Below are 19277 nucleotides of genomic sequence, written 5' to 3'. Positions count from 1 at the left end.
GCGTATTTTATTAAAATAATGATTATTTAAGCATTTACGAATAATATTGTAAAGAAACAGACGATTTTAATCCAAAAATTATTTAATTATTCAATTTTTTTGCGAGTGATGTAAAGTGCCTATAGAATTTACATACATTTGTCTTCATAATAGCTTATCATAATTCTGTAGGAGTAGGTTTGTTTTTCCACGGCATCTTCTACCATCAACAGCGTAATAGGTTTGTAAATTTTCTAAAAATTTATTTTCCGAGCTGCTTTCGGATTACATAAGCCACTACTTCCCTCGACAAAAGTATGGGGTAGTTCTATCGTATGGTGGGAGACACGACGCTAATTAAAAATAATTATTTAGTGTTATTAAACACCCTATGAATACTTTAAAACAGTTTAATTTGTTTATTTACCTTCGCTAGTAACATTCGTCGTTATTAAACGTTTTCGCCATTTTTAAACAATATCCCATGATTGTAGTATTTATGAAACCGTGCCGGTGCTTATTCTGCAACAAAAGTTGCAGAATAAGCACCGGCACGGTTTCATAAATACTACAATAAGAATTAAGAAAACAGAAACGGCATAATTCATCAGAAGAAGATGCAAAACAGTCGGCATATAGACAACAGATAGAAGACCAAAATACCCCATGAGTCAGTGCGCGACGTGAACATCGAGCACTAACTCATGGGATATTGTTGTGAACGTGCGCCACAAAGTATTTTACTTAAAGTTCAAACGTCAAACGTGTACTTCTGCTTGCCTTACAAGTTTAACGTTTGAACTTCGGCCGCAACCTCTCTATTATAAGATAAAAGGATTAAAAATATGAAATAATCTAATAATCTTATTCTTCGTTCTTGTTATTTTTTGCCCGAGCAACGACGGGATCATCTGCTAGTATAATACAAATTTTAAAAAATTATATTTAGTTTTTGTTAACTTTTTGCCAATAGATGGCGCTGCGTGTAATTCAGAAAAACGAATGTAAATAAAAATTAATTGATCTACGGAAATCCAATCGATATTTCGTTGCTGGATAAGGAGATTATTTAAGTTAAAGTATTTGAACGTAACTGCCGAGTTTCGTAGCAATTGGTCGAACAGCCTAGGAGTGTATAGCGAACAAACAAACATCTTCATTTATATACTGTATATATAAATTATAACGAATAAAATTGTGTGAGGATAAAATTTGACACTATTCATATACATATATTCCTTCCCCTAACAGAAAATACGTACCTAATTTTTATACACTCGAAAACCTATTTATTTATTAATCATAAAAACTAATAAAATGGCGGTCTAGCCGAATATTATCGTCGGAGAATCATCCTCGCCGAACGAACTCTTGACGGTCCTGCCTGTTACACAAACGTCTAGACCAGTGGTCCCCAACCCTATGCCCGCGGGCACCATAGCGCCAATGAAATGCAATGCCAAAAATCACATTTACTTTCAGATTTATATTTTTTATAAAGAATTTTTATACTCTGTAGATTTTGTATGCATTGTTTAGTAATTACTTGTTTTGTAAAAATTATTGTTAATAGTCTTGTGCATGTTTTCTGTACATTATGTGTATGTATTATTAACTATGTCCAAGTATAAATTCACCTTGAAAAAATAAATGGTGCCCGCCGTCCGGCCGGTAATCTAGAAAATGCTCTTAGGTACAAAAAGGTCGGGGACCCCTGGTCTAGACCCAGAGTCGAGCATCAGTTCTAAATTAAACTTTTTCTGGCTACGAACTTCTACAATTTAAAAGTTATACAAACAAGAAATCATAAGGTGAAACCTCAGTTAATAGCGGACATCACTACTTAATGGCATTCTTATAATCCCCAGACCCTTCAAATATGACATCTATTATATTTAAATAACGGACATAACCCACTTTACGAAAAGGTAATGTTCTACCCTTCCTAAGTTAAAGTGTATTCTGGCATTTATGACGTCATTTGTGATCCTAACAGCTTAATTACAAAATCGTTCTTTTGACTCGTTTCTTAAAAAAAAAAAATGGCGATTTTTACAGACAAAAGAAACAATTCTGTATTTTGTCGCCAGGACGTTCGGCGCCCGGTCGACAGGGGTCGTCTCTGGGTTTATTTACCTATTTATAAGATCAATATAAATATGGAAGTTGGTCGGGCAAATAGCTTACGTCACCCTGGCAAATACGACCCATAGTCCGGTCTGACACTAGGTTGTCGGGGACCGACCTTCACTGTTTCCGCTTAATACATAACGTCGTTGTCGGGTAAATTTTACGCGCCCTTTGCGCTTCCCGAGAGGCTGTGGGCATAAAAATAACGCCCTATCGAAAAATGTCTACAATTTCTATACTTCTAGGGCCAAAACGACGAAAATTATTCGAAGCCCGCCCGAAAAATCCACGCTGGCAAAGACGTCCTTCCGTCCTCTAGGCCATTTCCCGGGAAAGACGGCGCCGGGCCCACTTTCGAACCCGGTAGCGCAGGAAATTCGTCGTCGTTTCCCCTTTCCCAGTCCGGCGGCGGGAAAAACAAAGGTCCTGGGCCCGTATGCCGGGACTCGTCCTTCCGTCCTCCGCGACGGTGGGAAGAACTGGGAGATTCTTGCGGATGCAATCGCGGATAAAAGAAAGAGACGTAAGCGGGTTTCCGTTGCGTTTTTCTTTATTGGCCGGCGTTTTCGTCGAGTCCCTCCTCCTCCGGCCGGGCCGTCCGAGGGAACCCGCGGTATTTACATTCCGCCCGGGGCGGTCTATGTACAGAAAATCACAGAAAGGTTACTGGCCCGGTCGACGCGGCCCGCGGGCCGGCCGACCTTTCAGTCGAAGCGACACTGGCCGGTGCCCCGGACCAGCGCCTTCCTCCTCATCTTCTTCCAATCCGAGTACCTGGGGGCGCAGGTGACCACCGGGTAGCCCAGCAGCCAGCGTCCCACGAACAGGTACTGGCCGGCGCCCGCCCGAGTGCCGCACTTCAGGGGTCGATGCACCACGTAGTAGTCGGCCGCCGGATCAGTCTTCCTCCCTCGGCTCCTCTCCAGTCCCCCGGCCGCGTCTCGCAGCACCCGCACGGCTCTGACGGTGATCTCGGTCCTGCGCAGACTGTGGTCGTGGTCCAGGGCGCTGACGGTCCCCCGCAGCACTAAGGGCAAAAAACAAATGTCATCGGCGCTCAAAATCCTCCTCCGCCCCGCCGGGATTTTCTTCTGTCCGCGCTTTTTTCGCTTTCTACGCCGCCTTTCTTCCGGAAATCGAACCCTTCCGGACGGCGAGACTGAGCGAAACTGGCAAAACTCACTTTCCAGCGCCATTGGCTGGCAGTGGCGTAGCGAGCGGGGTGCAAGGGGGTGTATCATGCACCGGGCGCCACTCGCAGAGGGGCGCCCAAATGATCTTCAAGACAAACTATGTGTTTCTGGAGGGGGAGAGGAGCGCCAATAAAGTGTCGGGCGCCAGTTATGTTCGCTACGCCACTGCTGGCCGGTGGCCGTTCCGTTTCCGGTCCCAACCCATGGCATAAGTGTTATCTTTCGTCCCTTTCCACCGACAGAAAAGACGATTTCCGGGCGGGTCGGGTTACGAAATTTCCGCGGTCCGAGGACGGGCAGTTTGCTCGTCGCCGGGATTAGTTCCGGTTCGGACGCGACCGCGAGGAAAGAACACGGACTCACCCCAGTCGCCGGTGCAGTATCCGGTGGTCACCTCGGCCTCGGTGCAGGGACGACACTCTGAAAAAGAAAAAAAACATCCGTTAGCGGTCGGGACCTGTCTCTGGCGTGGCGGGTCGAGTCCGACGGACGGACCCGGCGTCGGGCGGAAGAGGGAGTTTCCGAGGACGGAAAATCTTGGAATCCGCGGGCGGAACCAAAACCGGAAGACGTCCGACCGGTAACGAAATAACCACGATCCACCGTTATTTCTTTTTGCGGTTTCCTCTTTCTTCTGCCACGCCGAACCCGTCGGCGAGTACCGGACGTCCTTCTGGTACATTTCCGGTTTTAAAGTTACGTGGGACGATTTCGGCATCTCGTTTCCATTCGCTCGTTTTTCCGAGAAATAAGAAATAAAGCGATGGAAACGGCGCCGCGCGAAAAATTCTGCCGCGTTAACGTAGCGCTAACGCGGCAGAATTTTTTGCGTCGAAGGTAGCGTTAATGCTACCTTCGAGGTCGGACGGGACGAGAGTCCGCCGTCTCTGCCGTACGTACGAAGTAAAATACCGTGGCACGGATTTATCTTTCAACACTTAACGGCTGGTGTTTTCCCGACAGTCCCGTAGGCGTTGCGCTCGGCTGGCCCACTCATTCCGCCAGTCACCGCCAGACTAAAGAACGGAAACGGGCGCTATCTTTAGGTGTAAAGAGTCCGTCGGTAGCCGACGAAAGCCGCCGAAGAGCGCGCGTTAAATGCCACCGACGGGCTCGTCCGCCCCCAATCGGACCAATCTATTAAAAGAAGGGGCGCGACGGGAATAGTCCACTTCCGCCTTCCGTTTCTGTTTTGTTTTTCATTAAAACGGCGCGTAAAAAGAACGCAAACTCACCTTCCATGTCGTCTGCCAGGGCCCTTTTGGAAGCGGGCCTCAGGTCGTAAGAGAAAGAAGCCGTCCTTCGCAGCGGCAGACGGGCGCCGGGTTGCGATTCCACGTACAGGGCGGCCCGGCCGTCTACCGAGGCGAAGCAGCGGAGTAGGTCCAGAGGACTGCCGTCGTCGGGGGCGTACAGGGGATGCAGCTTGCGACGTCCTTCCAGATACAGACGGGCCCCGGCCCAACCCGGGCTCACTCGCAGGCAGCCGCGGAAGTCGCGGCCGGAGGTTCCGTGTCGCAGCACCACCCTGAGGGCGCCTCGGGGATAGCGCCACTCCACTCTCCCTTGGCTGCAGCGGAGATAGACGGGGCGCACCCCGCGGAAGGATTCCGGATGGTCCAATCCGCTGCGGAATAGATAAAAAGAAATTGGCCGTCAGACGGGGAATACGAGACCCGCTCTATTGTAATTCCTCTTCCGATCGCGCGGTACGGTCGATTCTTTTGTATTGGACGAAACTTTTAGAAAGATTTTCGGTCGTACTCCGAACAATGACAATTTAAATATATTTATCGCATTACCATTACCTTATTTAATTAATAAATCCTCCGAGCGTGGGCCGTTTCCGAAGAAGCTCAAATACAATCTTGTAATACCAGTATTTAAAAACAAAGGACGTAAACAGGATATGGATCGATATCGTCCGATTGCTATCATTCAGAGGATAACTAAAATAATTAAAATGGCCTTTTATAAAAGATTTATTATATTTAATAACCAGTGTGGCTTTAAAAGTGAAGCCTCTATAAACAATATATTATTGACGATCTCGATAATTGAAATATAGTGGTGGCAGTGTTTATCGATCCGACTGAGGCTTTTGATTGTGTGGACAAAGATATTAAAACAGAAGTTGTTTAAAGTCGGATGGAGAGGAGCGCCATTGGAGCGGTTAAAACAAGAAAATAGATATATAAAAGTTGAATTAAAATCCTGACAAGAGCTTCCGCGATTGTTGAAACAATTCAAGCTTGGAGACTTGGCGTGCCGATACTTCAAAATGAAAATTTAATTGATATAACAGATAAAATCTTGAACAGATGAGTACGATAGTGATTTTGACGCGCTGGTTTACTGCGAAACTTACACAAAGGACGATAATCCTCCACCAAAAATAAAAGATTACTGCGTAGAGAGAATGGAACAAAAATCTAATCAACACGGAGGCGTAGTATTATATATACTGTACTGTACATAAAAGTATAAGTTACGAAGTCATCGTTTACTAAAGACTATGTACATGTAGTAACTATAGTCGTTGATAAGATGCGGTCATTTATCGTTGCCCATCTATAGACTATGGAATTTTCCTAGACGTTATAAATACAGTGGGTGATCGGTTAACGAACGTAATCCGTTCCAAGACTTTGTTCGCTAACCGAATCGTTCGTTAACCGATTATCGATTTACCATAGGTTTTTATGGGAATTTGATTAATTCGTTCTGGAAACTCCAAACAATAAAAAATATATACTTTCTTACTACGTTTATTTATACGTAATAATAAAAATACATATACAGTCTTGCATTTTTATTAGTCACGATTTTTCCGTTTGTGGGGGTTAAAGAATGTCTAATGTCGATTGCTTTTCTCTCTTCTTCGGGATTTTTCACAAGTAATTAATAGCACCGTATTGTAGAGAACCCCAAGCCGATTAACCTGATTTGGATGCCATTCTAAGACCGTTGTTCTGACATCCTTCAAAAGATCTTTAATAGCGGACGTCGGCATTAATCCTCTTTTCCAGAAGAAAACATATCCCGCCGAGTCTCTTGACGTTCTTCTGTCGTCGGATCAGTTTCGGGTTCCATTATGAGCTCTTCAATGTTCTTTATTTCTCGGATGTGATTTTTGTTACTCCTTTAGCTGCTCGAGTCTTTTTGATTATACAGTATCGCGCTCTACTGTGGACCCGTTCGAGCCACGCTGCCCGGCAACATCAGACATCTTCTGCCCACACTCTCTCTACCTTTGCTCTTATACTCTCACCTTTACAGATAATGGGTGACTTTTTCTCGCAATTACTTTTATACCGGAAACTTGACCTCGAAACTGGCAGATAGATGATGTTGCTCTATATTAGGCTAAGTATGTTGAAGTATGTTTTAAGTATCTCACGTGTTGGAATACCACAGAATTGATAAAATTCATAGAATACGCAATATTTATATAAAACAAGTTTCGATGGAGAGCCACAAATTTATAAAGAGGAAATAAAGATAAATGTTATCTAGGTAATAAAATAAGCGAATAACGTAATGCCTCGAACCACCTACGGCTACACTCTTCCGGTTGTACCAATAGTTAATAACTTCCGGCGTTATTCACTAGCGACTGCAGAGAATCCGTCTGGCAAAACGGGAGAATTAAATAATATCGAACTAACTCTCCCTCCGGAGTAAAGCTCGATTCCTCTCCCACCCGCCTCCGGACGAAAGTCGATAATTAAAATAGAAGACGGAACAAATGGAAATAAAACGCCTGACCCGGAATAGAAAATGACGGCCCGACGGAAGAGTATCACTTAATATAAATTACGTTACGGTATTTTTAAAGTTTACGTTTTTACGCTCCGTCCTTTTCCCACCGTTTTGTACTTGTTTTTCCACCCCTAAGCTATTTTACTCTATTACATTCGCCTTTGTTAAACTACGCCCGCTCGCGTGACGCCACTAACGTTCTTCCAGGGCCAGGCGCAATCCACGTCACACTACTGCTTAGTGCCAAAATCTGCCGACGCATTTACTATTTGACCCGGCAACCCGCGTCGGACGGGCCGGTCCGGAGGCGACGCGCGGCTGTTTACATTACGTCGGACTTAATATTTAACGAAACGGGGAAAAACTGCGACCGTTAATAGGACTTTCTCGGGGTGGACCGCGTGGACCATGGAATGATGTGCGAGGCGAGAAGAGTATTGGCGCGCTTCTACCGAAAAAGCAACCTTTACTCACGCCGCGTGCGTCACCAACGCGCTCGGGACGGAACGACGCGTGGCGGATTAGAGGCGTGGGTGCGGCGCGCGACGACATCTTCTCTCGGCCTTCGACCCGTCGCGCGTCTCCCTCCCGCCCGCAACTCTCGGTATTTCGACTTCCAGCGGGCTTTGGCGGCGGTGCCGCCGCCCTGGGTCGGGCTTCCGGCCCAAAAGGGTTCGCTCCCGTCTTCCCGGTGGCCACCCCCGACCGTTCCTCTCTTTTCTCCGTTTTCTCCCCCCGTACCCCTCCGTCCGGAGGCCCGGGGTCTGCCGCCCGCGGAAAGAGGAAAACCACTCACCTTCCGGTCCAGTCGCATCCGTCGGAGGCGCGGGACCTCCGGGGGCACAGGGCCACCAGCGTCACCAGGGTCCAGGCGGTGGCCGCCCGCATCCTAAGCGCGGGCCGACCGGAGCGCGCCACCGCCGCCCGCCGTAGAAGCCCGGCCGGGAGCCGGACGCCGTCGACCGTCCACCGCGTCACCATCCATGGACCGAATGAGTCGGCGGCGCCCGTTCGCTCCGGGCGGCGGTCGGGACCGGTCCACTCGGGGGGATGACGGACGAGTCCATTCGACGGAGGGAGGAAGAGGTCGACCGCGCGGCGTCTCGGCCGTCCCGTCCCGGACTCCCGTCAGTTTCCGGAGGGCGGCCGTCCGGTCCCGCGGCGCGCGTCGTTCCGTCCTCCGCCGTCCCGCGGCGCGCGGACCGGGCCGGGCCGCGGCGGACGGTTCCGCACCGCGCGCTCCGACACGGGGGGAACGGACGGGCCCGGCGGCGGAAGGCGTGGGCCGACGGCGGCTCTTCGGGAGGCTGCGCGTTTCTTCTTCCGGCGGGCGCGGGGACGGTCTCCGTCAGGGGGGGGCGACGGCGGCTTTTTTCGGCGGTCGAGGTGCGGGAGCGGGACGGAAGGGCGCTCTTCCGCTTCCCCTCCTTAGCCCGTTCTCCGGCCGAAAAGGCCATCGGCGGGTTTTCCGTCGGAGACGTCTTCGCGCGCGCGCTGGCGACGGGTGATGGCACCCGCGGGTAGCTTCCGGTAAACGGTAGAATAAGAAACAGAAGAGGCCGGAGATCCCCGGCGGCGCGTGGGGAGAGGTCAAAAGCCATCGAGAGGGGAAAGAGGGCCTCTTCTTCCGGAACGGGCCTTGGGCGCGGAAGGGAGGTAAGTACCGGCTAGAGGAGCGGAGGGAAGCGTCTCTCCGCCGTCGGTAAGTGGGGAGGGGGCCCGGGAAGTACGGAAGAGGAAATAAACGGGCCGCGAAAGAGGAATTTTGCCGTCTTCCGGGGATACCCGCTGTTTTCGGCAGCCGGGGTGGGAGTCCGGAGAACGGACGGGGACGGACTTGGTCATTCTTGAGTGCGGAGTTTAGTCCGCGGCTGCGTTTAGCATCGGTTTATGTTTTCGGAACCGATTAAGGCCCGACGGCATGGGAAATGGTTTGGAAACGGGGGCCGGGCGGAGGGGATGCCCCGATTACCTTTCGGCGCCGAGGGTCGAGTTTTACAGTTTCTAAGCTTTGGAAATTTTGCCAAAGGGACGGGCGATCAGGTTTTAAAAGTATTTGGTAAAGGACAATTTACAGAGTTTTATTTACCGAACAGGTCAAAATAGTAAATTGTGGGATGTGGGAATAGTAATTTTGCCGAAAGGAGGAAATGTAGATAGAGCCGCGTGTAATTACGGAAAACAGTTTTTCCAGCCGAGGAAAACTTTTTTGCCTTTCCCCGCGGCGGAATCGGTAGCAGATTCTTCCGCACTCGGTTCCTCCGGGTCGATATTGTTAAAGAGCGCCGTCCTCCGAGTCATTTCGTCACTTCGCGTTGGCAAAATGTCTTTTCCGCTCCGGACGACGGGGGTAGAGCCGGCCGCCCTCCTCTCTACCGCCGATTCTGACGTAAGTTTTGTATTATTCCATCCGACTGCCCGGCCCGGACCTTAGCCGTCCTAAAAATGACTTTTTCTCACCTATTAACCGGTCGACCGCCGGCGTAACCCATAATTAATCGATTAACCGGTCGTCCGCTTATTCTAATTTACTTCGGCCGGTAAGACGAACTTATTGTTTTCCGTGACCGCATTCGTCCCGGACGGCAGGAAATTCCTATTAATAACGGCCGGAGCCAAACGTTAACCGTTTCTCCCTTACCGTATTCCCCCCCCACCGTCGGCGTGATTGTAAACTAGCGGATTTAGCTCTATTGCTTTCTTTAACCCGGCTCGATTGCCGATTATTTTCTCTGCTCGCCTGCATGTTAAATGTCGATCGACAATTCACCCTCCGACGGAAATTTTCCACCTCCTACCGCCTTTTGTATACGACGTCGACCGGTTGGACGGCGGGTGGATCGCCGACTGCGCTCGTCCTCCTCGTCGAACGGGGTCGAAGGTCGAGGCGATCCGACCGGTGGCGGCTCCTTTGGAATCGGCCGGCGACCAAACAGTAGAGGGCGTAACCGGTTTGACCCCGGAGACCCGGGTTCGTCGCCTTCCCACTCTTTTCTCGTAATTCCCCATTTGCCGAAAAGTCGTCGTCCGGTCCCCCCCAAAAAAAACTTCGTCTCGACGCCATCTCACGTGCCGTCTGTCCCTCCCACGACGGAGAAAATAAAGGACGAAGAGAAAATGGCAGGATTAAGGACAAACGGGCGCGACGTCTTCTGGGGAAGGAGGCTTTGTTAGGGGACAAACCGGTAAAAGCGGCCGGGGAGAGAGACGCCGTCTGTAATATTTGGCGTGGGCGACGGGTCGAGACCCCGAAGAAAAGTCTCCGCCTTAAAGAAGGTCACGGCCCGTCGTCTCTAAACTTTTTCTTTAAACCATTATCCCATTAAAGCAATTAATGTTTGTGTAAATACTGCCGACGTCGTCGTCTAGGTGATAGTTTCCTACTCCTTTCTATTGCGCCACGCGTAAAAAGATCTCGGTGCCAATACGGTACCGGATTTTGTTACCGTCGAATATTAAAGACAATTCCGACGTACTGTACGTAAAAATCGCGCGTAGTTTATACTCGCAGAGTTCCTCGTACCCGTCGAGCCCTACTCGAAAGTTATCATAGTTTCGTCTATTATAAATTTCGTATTTACAATACTTTTATACAATACAATACTTAACAGATCCACTACTGCTGTTAGCTGTACATTTAGAAAGAAATGCAATTTATTATTGTGTTCTTGTGAACAGACCAGTTACAAAATTAACCCTCTCCCTCTCCCCGCGTGGGGGGAATTGGAAAAAACCCTTTTTTAATGTACTGTACATTCTCGTGACGTATCCTAACTGTACCAAATTTCAACTTCCAACACCTAACCGTTTGGGCTCTGCGCTTATTATTATTATTATCAACCCATCTCGATTATATTTAGTCCGATTAATTCATCGACGGACGAATATACAGAAGGACCAGTGTTTTAATAAATATCGATTTAATTATATTTTCTTTACCGTTCAATTATTTAAATAATATTAAATAATTTTAGTGTGATATTTGCTTAGAAACCAATTACGCATTCCTCAATAGGATGGCAACGTGACTGTCAATCTAGGGGCGATATCCCATACGTTTTTTTCCGTTATTTTATCTTTAAAAATAATTGAGAAATAATACTAAGTAAAATTAATTTTATATACATTCCTGTACCAAATTATAAATAGGTATTATCGGGAGTCAACAGTAACGCCTAAGTAAAAAGATAGCCGATGACTACCTATACAGGAATCGGAGTTGCCGGTTTTCGGAAGTCGATTTCTCCGTCCCCAAACACCCGAAGTAATTCCGAATATCTAGTTGGAAAGACAATTGTTTTCTTATGTAATGTGAAAAATTTCAAGATTTTCTATAAAGCGATTACCGAAATATAAGCAATAGAAAGGAGGAAAAATCGCCATTTTCATCTCCTCCTCCTCCGTTTTTTCATCCGATACTGCAGATCCTCGTAGAGAAAAAAACTACTTGAAAGGTCAAATTTTAAACTTAAACATCTTCTGGTTATCTTTGAGGTCCTCGCCAAACTTCCGAGACGATGGGCCGAAGTTCACGGGAGTTTCCCATAAAGCTAATTCGGTTTTACGGCTTAAACGCTTATAAAATTGAATGGAAACAAAGGAATTTCATTCAAAATATTTACAAGAGTGAGTGAATATATCCGGCAAATACTACTATTTTTAGCTTCGTATTAAATCGTTTTCTTGTGTCAGATCTTCAGCCACTCCATCACCTTAGTCATATTATTATTTTATTATTGATAACATTTCGAATTAAGACGAAAAACTACAAATAATTACATTGTTTTCCCTGTGTTTTGTTAAGAGAAACTTAATTTTAAGCCAGGCGAAAAATTATTATGTCCTTCTTCTGATATAAAAAGCCAATGCAATTGAAATAACCTTGAAAAAAAGCAAAATTATATAAAAATGACTTCGTATTTCGAGGTGCGAAGAGAGAAACAAGTTATGTCACATTTTTTAAGATACTGTGATTTTGTCAAAGTCGTTACGCAGTAGTTGCATATAGGATAATTAAAATTATAAGTATACAGGTTATATATATATATGTATAAGTCGTTGCACTTATAATAATGTGGCCGAACATTAGAGCACCTTCGAGCCTGCAGTTGTGCACCTTACTTTCACATTGATTACCATAAAATCTGTTTCCAGTATTCTTACGCCACAACTTATAAACGTTTCCTTTATCTAGACACGTTTACCGAGCCTTACTTTAAAAGCTGTTTCGCCAGTTTTTTATGGAATTTCAAGGATTTCACAATCATCAATAACTGCATAATAGAATAGTTTTCATGATAATTTTATATTCCCTTGACAGCCTACAGTCATCGTGTCGCGAGATAACTGTGTGACCAATAATACGTTAAAATTTAAAAAATGAACTATTGTTTTGTAGATATTCGATGCTGTACTTTTAAATAAAACCAATAAAACCAAATCAACAACAATAATAGAAATAACCAGGTGTAATGCCACGTTCTTGTGAAAAACAAACGACTTATAGAACTTGGGTCGTGAACCATGTTAAGTCATGACCCAGCAGGTAACTCTTTCCGCCCTGTGGGCACCAAGAAGGCCTCTTTTTAGCAGGCCATTATGGGTTCGACCAGGCCCACAATGGAGCGGCCGGGAGGTGAGAGACTGGGCCCGACACGCGTGATTACTCGAATAAAAAAAAAGTATCGTATACGTGAAATTTTGTACTGAAAATTTCCAAAAATGTTTTAGAGCAAAACCGGAAGTCGTGTTGTAGGGATATTCACAATTTTCAAACCGTGTTAGAGCGAAATCGCGTTCTAGAATTACCGTGTTGTACGAGAGATACCTGTATTTTAAATTTCATCCAAATCGATTCATCGGTTTTGGAGATATTAGAGAGGTTGCGGTCGACGTTTTCAACGCGAAAACGTGAACGTCGGACGTTCAGCGCCTCTTTCCTGTAAGCCTAGAAGTTTGACAATGGCGTTTGAAACTCATTGTAATCATGCTCGACGTTCCAAACGCCATTGTCAAACTTCTAGGCTTACAGCATTGTGGCGCTGAACGTCCGTTTTCGCGTTTAAAACTTCGGACTCAACCTCGCTATTTACCAGGACATACTTAACTATCACGAAACCTGGACACCTCTCCCCTTCCCGATTCCATCTCCCCTTATACTGCTTAAAGATATTCTAACGTTCAGCCAAATCGGTGTGATAAACCTTTAGGTTAAGATAAGCTTTGTAAATAGAAATCAAATACTATAATACAATAGAAGGGTTAGAAGTACGAAATAATCTAATAATCTCAATGTTTGTTCTTATCTTTTGCCTGGGCAACACCGGGCTTACCTTCTAGTGTAAAAGTTATCAGAATATTTATGATTAGAATTTAAATACCTCGTAATTAAAACTTAGTGACGTTTCTTGTTTTTCACCTCACCCTTTATTTAATGTATTAAAATTTGTCATTTCACTTACTATTAAAATTGCTATTGTAGTGGTCATTCCATATACTATTTGTGCTTTATCCCCCAATATTTCCGACAGTTTGTCTAGACAACCCTACAATATATTAGAAGATTAGAACAGTATAATATACACATATAACATATACAGTGTGTGTTGTGTATATTAATATTAAAATTTTAATTATTACATTATTAATTATACTGTAGTTTCCAGAGGGACTCATAGTCACACAATTGATTTAATGGGACGTGGCAATGGAAAACGTTCTTGTTAATTAAGGCGTTTTATGTAATTAAGCACGAGCTATTTAAAATAATTTCACTGGGTAATTTATTTAAAACTTACTTTTGGGTGTTTAATCTCCATTTTATTAACTCGACAAGACATGGTTACATTTCCCTTGTAATCTAGTTCTCCTGTCACACCACAACATTTCAACTATTGAGATGACAGAATTTTAGGTTTAAGTTAATATTAAAATTTACTTTTCATTTTAAATTAATTAATTTAAAATATTCTTTAATTAAAAATACGTATGATACTTACCAAAAATTCAATAGAAGTGAAGAATTTTGTATTGAGCAAATAGCCGAGCAACTGCTTTTCTACGGCATATTTTATCTGTTTTGTTAATTAGAAAATTAGAAAAATTAATAGACTAACAAATGTATTTATGCAAATTAATTTTTAATTATTCAAACCTTTTTTCCGGTCAAATACATTGTTATAGAGATTACTATTACACAAAGGATTAGAGGAATAAACAACGAACTGACAAACTAGATCGAAAATTGTATTTTTTTTCAATATAAATTAAGTGGTAATTATTTAGCTAATAATACCGAGATTGAGACCGAAGTTTTAAACGCGAACACGTGTACGTCGGACGTTCGTCGCAGCTTTCCCGTAAGCCTAGAAGTTTGACAATGGCGTTTGGAACGTCAGTAGAATCACGCTCGACATTCCAAACGCCATTGTCAAACTTCTAGACTTACAGGAAAGCTGCGACGAACGTCCGACGTACACGTTTTCGCGTTTAAAACTTCGGCCTCAACCTCGCTAATATACGTAAACGTGCTTACGCAACATAACAGTAGTAAACTTTCTAGACACACTCCGCAACATCCGAGAAATCCTATGAAGAAGGCGGTAAGTCCGACGACAATAATCAGATACGAAGCAACTCTCAATAATTCGATCGACTTTAGCGGTTCGTCTATGAATAACTTCATCACTTGAGGATCTTTTAATATCCATACTCCAGTTATTGTGACGATTATACCGAAAACCTAAAAGCAATCAATTCTGTTTTACCGAATACGTTATTAGTGTTGTAAATTAAACTCCATTATTAATTCTATATTTATATACAGGAACGAGAAATTTATTTATTGTGACATGGTCACAATGTGCCGGGCTGCAATTTTTAATCATATTTTTAATTTATTTCATTTAATTATATGTTCTCCATCTCAAATTACTACCGTAGTGTCTTGCCCCTGCGCATCATACTTTTCCTTTAACAATAGAGTCGTACTTGTCATCTTTTCGCTGCTTTCGGGAGAGTTTTGAATTGAAAGAACGTCATTTCCGGTTTGCATCGTAGTTAATCGGGGCCCCCGTAACACTAAGATTTCCATATCTGGTCTCCGATTTCATCTAACTCCATTCTTAAAATTAAGGAATGACAGACGGACGACGACCGGTCGGAATTTATAGGTTCTACAATTTTTCAAATTGCAGCCCAGAGTTTCGGGTTTTAGGAAGTCGATGTTTCTTTCCCTAAGCACCTGAAGTACAGTAGACCCCTCGATAACACGGGTTCATATAACACGGATTCGTATAACACGGCGAAAAAATTGCGATCGTATTCGTATAACACGCTAAAAAAGACTCGTATAACACGGTAAAACGTCATCGCCGACTCGTGTCGCGACAGGATCGGTCGAATCTGGACCAATAGCGGATATTGCACAAATCGTTGAGTTTAAACGAGCACTGGACCTACTAAAAAACACTTATTATTCAACGGCCATAAAAATTATATTTTTATTAATGGTGTCTCCAAAGTTAAGTTATTTTTCTGCTAAAAATTCGCTGATAAGGACACACGCGTCCGCCGATGACGAGCCGCTCCGCGACGAAAACGAGCTTAAGCAATGGCGTCGTCGAACAGTGCACACTCGGTAAGTAATCCTACAATTTTTTGTTTGTAGCATAGTGTGTATGGATTATACGTGATTTGAAAATGTCGAGTCAAATTAGTCTAGAATCGATTAATTTCATGGAAGAAAACCTTTCAAATAGCCGTACCCCTAAACTGCACAAGTGCCGGACTGTGATTGGCTCATGTATTTAAGATTCGTACAACACGGATTCATGGAACGTTATCTACCGTGTTATAGGGGGTTCTACTGTAATTCCGAATATCTCGTTCGAAATAAAATTGTTTTCTTAAGAAGTGTGAGAAATTTCAAGATTTTCTGTACAACGATTGTCGAAATATAAGCACGAAACAGTGTTTTCTTCTCTTCCTTCATCCAGCACTTCACACGCTGGTAGAGAAGAAACTACTGGATCTAGAAAGCGTTAAAGTATAGAGACGCAGTGTTAAAGTTTTTCAGTATAAAATGAATATTAATTTATTTCAGCCGCTTCCATAAAAGTTTTTATAATAATTTTCACTCATTTGACAAAAAAATTGATAATACTAATTGTTAAATAGGAAAGTCAACATTCTTTCCAATACAATAACATTGTCATCTGACCGTCTTAAAACCGGACGGAGAACATTTGTTTAGACGTAATAAAACCAACCAGGATCATCATCTTCCAGTAACTCGGTTCGAAATGCAACCAATAGAACAAAGAATCCTTTGTCTGGCCAATAATAGAATAGTAAACGATAAACTAAATAATACATATATACTTTATGCATTTATGACTTATTAAACGTTTTCGTCCCCCCCCTTTATGCATCGCTGCTTTGCTTCGATGTCGACACAAGTAAGTTTGCTTTTCTTTTGTATAAATTGAGTTCTTAAGTACAGTACTGTCAAACTGCACGTTTCTACCTTCGTGGGATTCCCATCGGAGCGATATCATACCTGTGTCATCAACTCGGATTCAACTGTTAGTCAATTAGAATTTTAAAATGCTTCCCTTGTATTTTATATAAAGTAAAATTAGTATAAATTTAAAAATAAAATACTTGGTAATTAGTTTATACGTATAAATGCATTACTTACGAGTGTTATTATATTATTAGCAAACAAAATAAACTTGACTATCATGGTAAACGCTACGCACAAAGTTCATCTATCTTTTTAAAAATTCGAACTTCGTTGAAATCGGTTCGATATTTCCGAAGAAATTTCGAATTACAAAAGATTCCAAATAATTATCTCACGAGATACGCAATATTAGTTTTTTTTTTTTTTTTTTTTAAATACTATATTTAGTCTATTATATTCTTAAGTTTATAATTGATAATAGATGGCGCTACGTGTAAATAAAACAAGTAAATCAAACGTAGAGACATATGGAAATCAGCATAGGGATGGTGGAATATCCAGGTTTAACGGTAGTCTAAATTTCCTTCAGAATCCCAGAAGAAAAAAAAAAAAAAAAAACAATTGGTGAAGATCCACCAAAAAGCTAAGAATAGAGAGACTCAAATATTATATACATATAACCGATGAGAAACGGTAGTTCAACAGCAATTCCGACAGAACGTAATATGAGGGTGGATCAAATATAAATAGAATTTTTGTTCCTGAGCAACTAAGGTTGGCAATACAGGGCCCGCGCGTCTAGTCTGATTAGGTAGGGTCGTTAGGAGTGGGGAACGCCAGCCGTTTTATACTTTCAACCAATTCGTCAGTAGTGCTCACGATATCGGTGCAACAGGTACAGTACACACATCTGTTGCGCAACGCATAATCATACAATTTGTTGCTCGTGAAGGAGTCAACGCGACAGAAATTTTTCGCAGATGACTGCACAGTTTGGGGATCAAACACTGTCAAGTACTCGTGTGTTTGCCTGGCATAAAAAGTTCAAGGAAAGACGGACACGAGTGGAAAGTCAGAAACACGATCGCCATCCTCGGACCAGCATCACAAGCGAAAACATTCGAGCGTTTCGAGACATTATTGAAGAGGAGAAACGAATCGGAGTTTGCAAATTTGTAGACAAGGTAGGAATAAGTTATGGAAGCTGTCAAGCGATCGAGATGTCATTCTCCTCCATGACAACGCCAGGCCCCATATTGCAGCTCTAACAGTCTCAAAACTTAACGAAATGCATTGGACTGCACTTGATAATCCTCCCTATAGCCCTGCGATTTTCATTTGTTTGAGCCGATTAAAGAAGCTATAGGAGGGCAGCGATTCGATGATGCAGGAGTGGAGGAATTCGTGCGCAATTGGCTCCTGACGCAACCAACTTCATTCTACGATACTGGAATAAGAAACCTCCCTTCTCGCTGGAAAAAAATGTATTTCTATAGCAGGAAGCTATGTAGAAAAATAAATCATAATGTTTTCTTATTTTTTAATAAATAATTTCAAAACAAAATAAATCCCGTTTATATTTGATCCACTCTCGTAGAAAGGTCGAGGCGCACGTATTTAGCCCAAAACGTGAACGGCGGACGGACGAGTGCCGCCATTTGGCAATTCTAGAAAGTGGATAATGGCGTTTGCTACGTGCAGAGTGGCGAGTAGCCGATCGGCATAAACTTCATTTTTTTGTGTTTGTGGTTAAAATTATGACGTATTTTATTAAAAATAATGATTATTTAAGAATTTACGAATAATACTGTAAAGAAACAGACGATTTTAATCCCGAAATTATTTAATTATTCAATTTTTTAGCGAGTGATGCGAAGTGCCTATATAATTTACATATATTTGTCGTCGTTTTTTTTTTGTAACTCTTTCCGCCCAGTGGGCCTCTTATAGCAAGCCCATTATGGGCTTGGCCAGGCCCACAATGGGGCGGCCGGGTGGTGAAGGACGGGGACCGACATATCCGGACGGACCACCCCCCGAAAAATTCCTGGGGATTTCTTGACCCGTCCGGATTCGATCCCGGGTCCCCCAGGGCGGTTGGCTGCTAACCTTGACCGCTCGGCCATCCGGCCGCTATATATATTTGTCTTCATAATAGCTTATCTTAAGGTAGGTTTGTTCTTCCACGGCATCTTCTACCATCAACAGCGTAATACGTTTGTAAGTTTTCTAAAAATTTATTTTCCGAATTTACATAAGCCACTACTTCCTTCGACAAAATTATGAGGTAGTCTTATCGTTTGATCGTACGGTAGGAGAATTAAAAATAATTATTTAGTGTTATTAAGCATCCTATAAATACTTTTAAACAGTTTAATTTGTTTATTTACCTTCGCTGGTAACCCTCGATGTCAACTGTATCGCCATTTTTTCAATAAATTTCCCGTGAGTCAATGCGCGACGTTCACTGAGTCACGTGATGTTGTGAACCAGCAGCGCCAGGTCTTTTACTTGGACTTAAAACGTCAAACGTGTACTTCTGCTTGCCGTACAAGTTTAACGTTTGTACTTGCGCCTCAACCTCTGTAATGATTGTACCATGAAACTAGCAGGTTGAGGCAGAAGTTTTAAACGCGAAAACGTGTACACGTCTGACGTTCAGCGCCGCTTTCCTGTAAGCCGAGAAGTTTGGCAATGGCGTTTGGAACGTTGAGCATAATTCCACTGATTTTCCAAACGCCATTGTC

At 43.6% G+C, this 19277-nt stretch overlaps 2 protein-coding genes across 2 annotated transcripts; both read right to left on the bottom strand.

The window, feature by feature from the left end:
- Positions 1 to 2641: 2641 nt before the first annotated feature.
- Positions 2642 to 7952, bottom strand: LOC136984136 (meteorin-like protein). Its single transcript, XM_067281072.1, has 4 exons — positions 7861 to 7952; positions 4538 to 4929; positions 3666 to 3722; positions 2642 to 3136 (listed from the first exon to the last, which is right to left on the bottom strand). Exons 1-4 carry the CDS (start codon positions 7950 to 7952, stop codon positions 2814 to 2816), a joined length of 864 nt encoding a protein of 287 aa, XP_067137173.1. The 3' UTR covers positions 2642 to 2813.
- Positions 7953 to 11839: 3887 nt separating this feature from the next.
- Positions 11840 to 16879, bottom strand: LOC136984132 (CD9 antigen-like). Its single transcript, XM_067281067.1, has 7 exons — positions 16765 to 16879; positions 14599 to 14805; positions 14218 to 14295; positions 14063 to 14137; positions 13862 to 13954; positions 13526 to 13609; positions 11840 to 11945 (listed from the first exon to the last, which is right to left on the bottom strand). The coding sequence occupies exons 1-7, from the start codon at positions 16807 to 16809 to the stop codon at positions 11901 to 11903; spliced, it is 627 nt and encodes a 208-aa protein (XP_067137168.1). The 5' UTR covers positions 16810 to 16879; the 3' UTR covers positions 11840 to 11900.
- Positions 16880 to 19277: the final 2398 nt, after the last annotated feature.

The sequence above is a fragment of the Centruroides vittatus genome, unplaced genomic scaffold, assembly GCF_030686945.1.
Source record: "Centruroides vittatus isolate TY-2023 unplaced genomic scaffold, ASM3068694v2 contig_904, whole genome shotgun sequence".
NCBI classification, from domain to species: domain Eukaryota; kingdom Metazoa; phylum Arthropoda; class Arachnida; order Scorpiones; family Buthidae; genus Centruroides; species Centruroides vittatus.
Note: the sequence above shows the minus strand (reverse complement) of the source record. Positions and strands in the feature narration are given on the sequence as shown.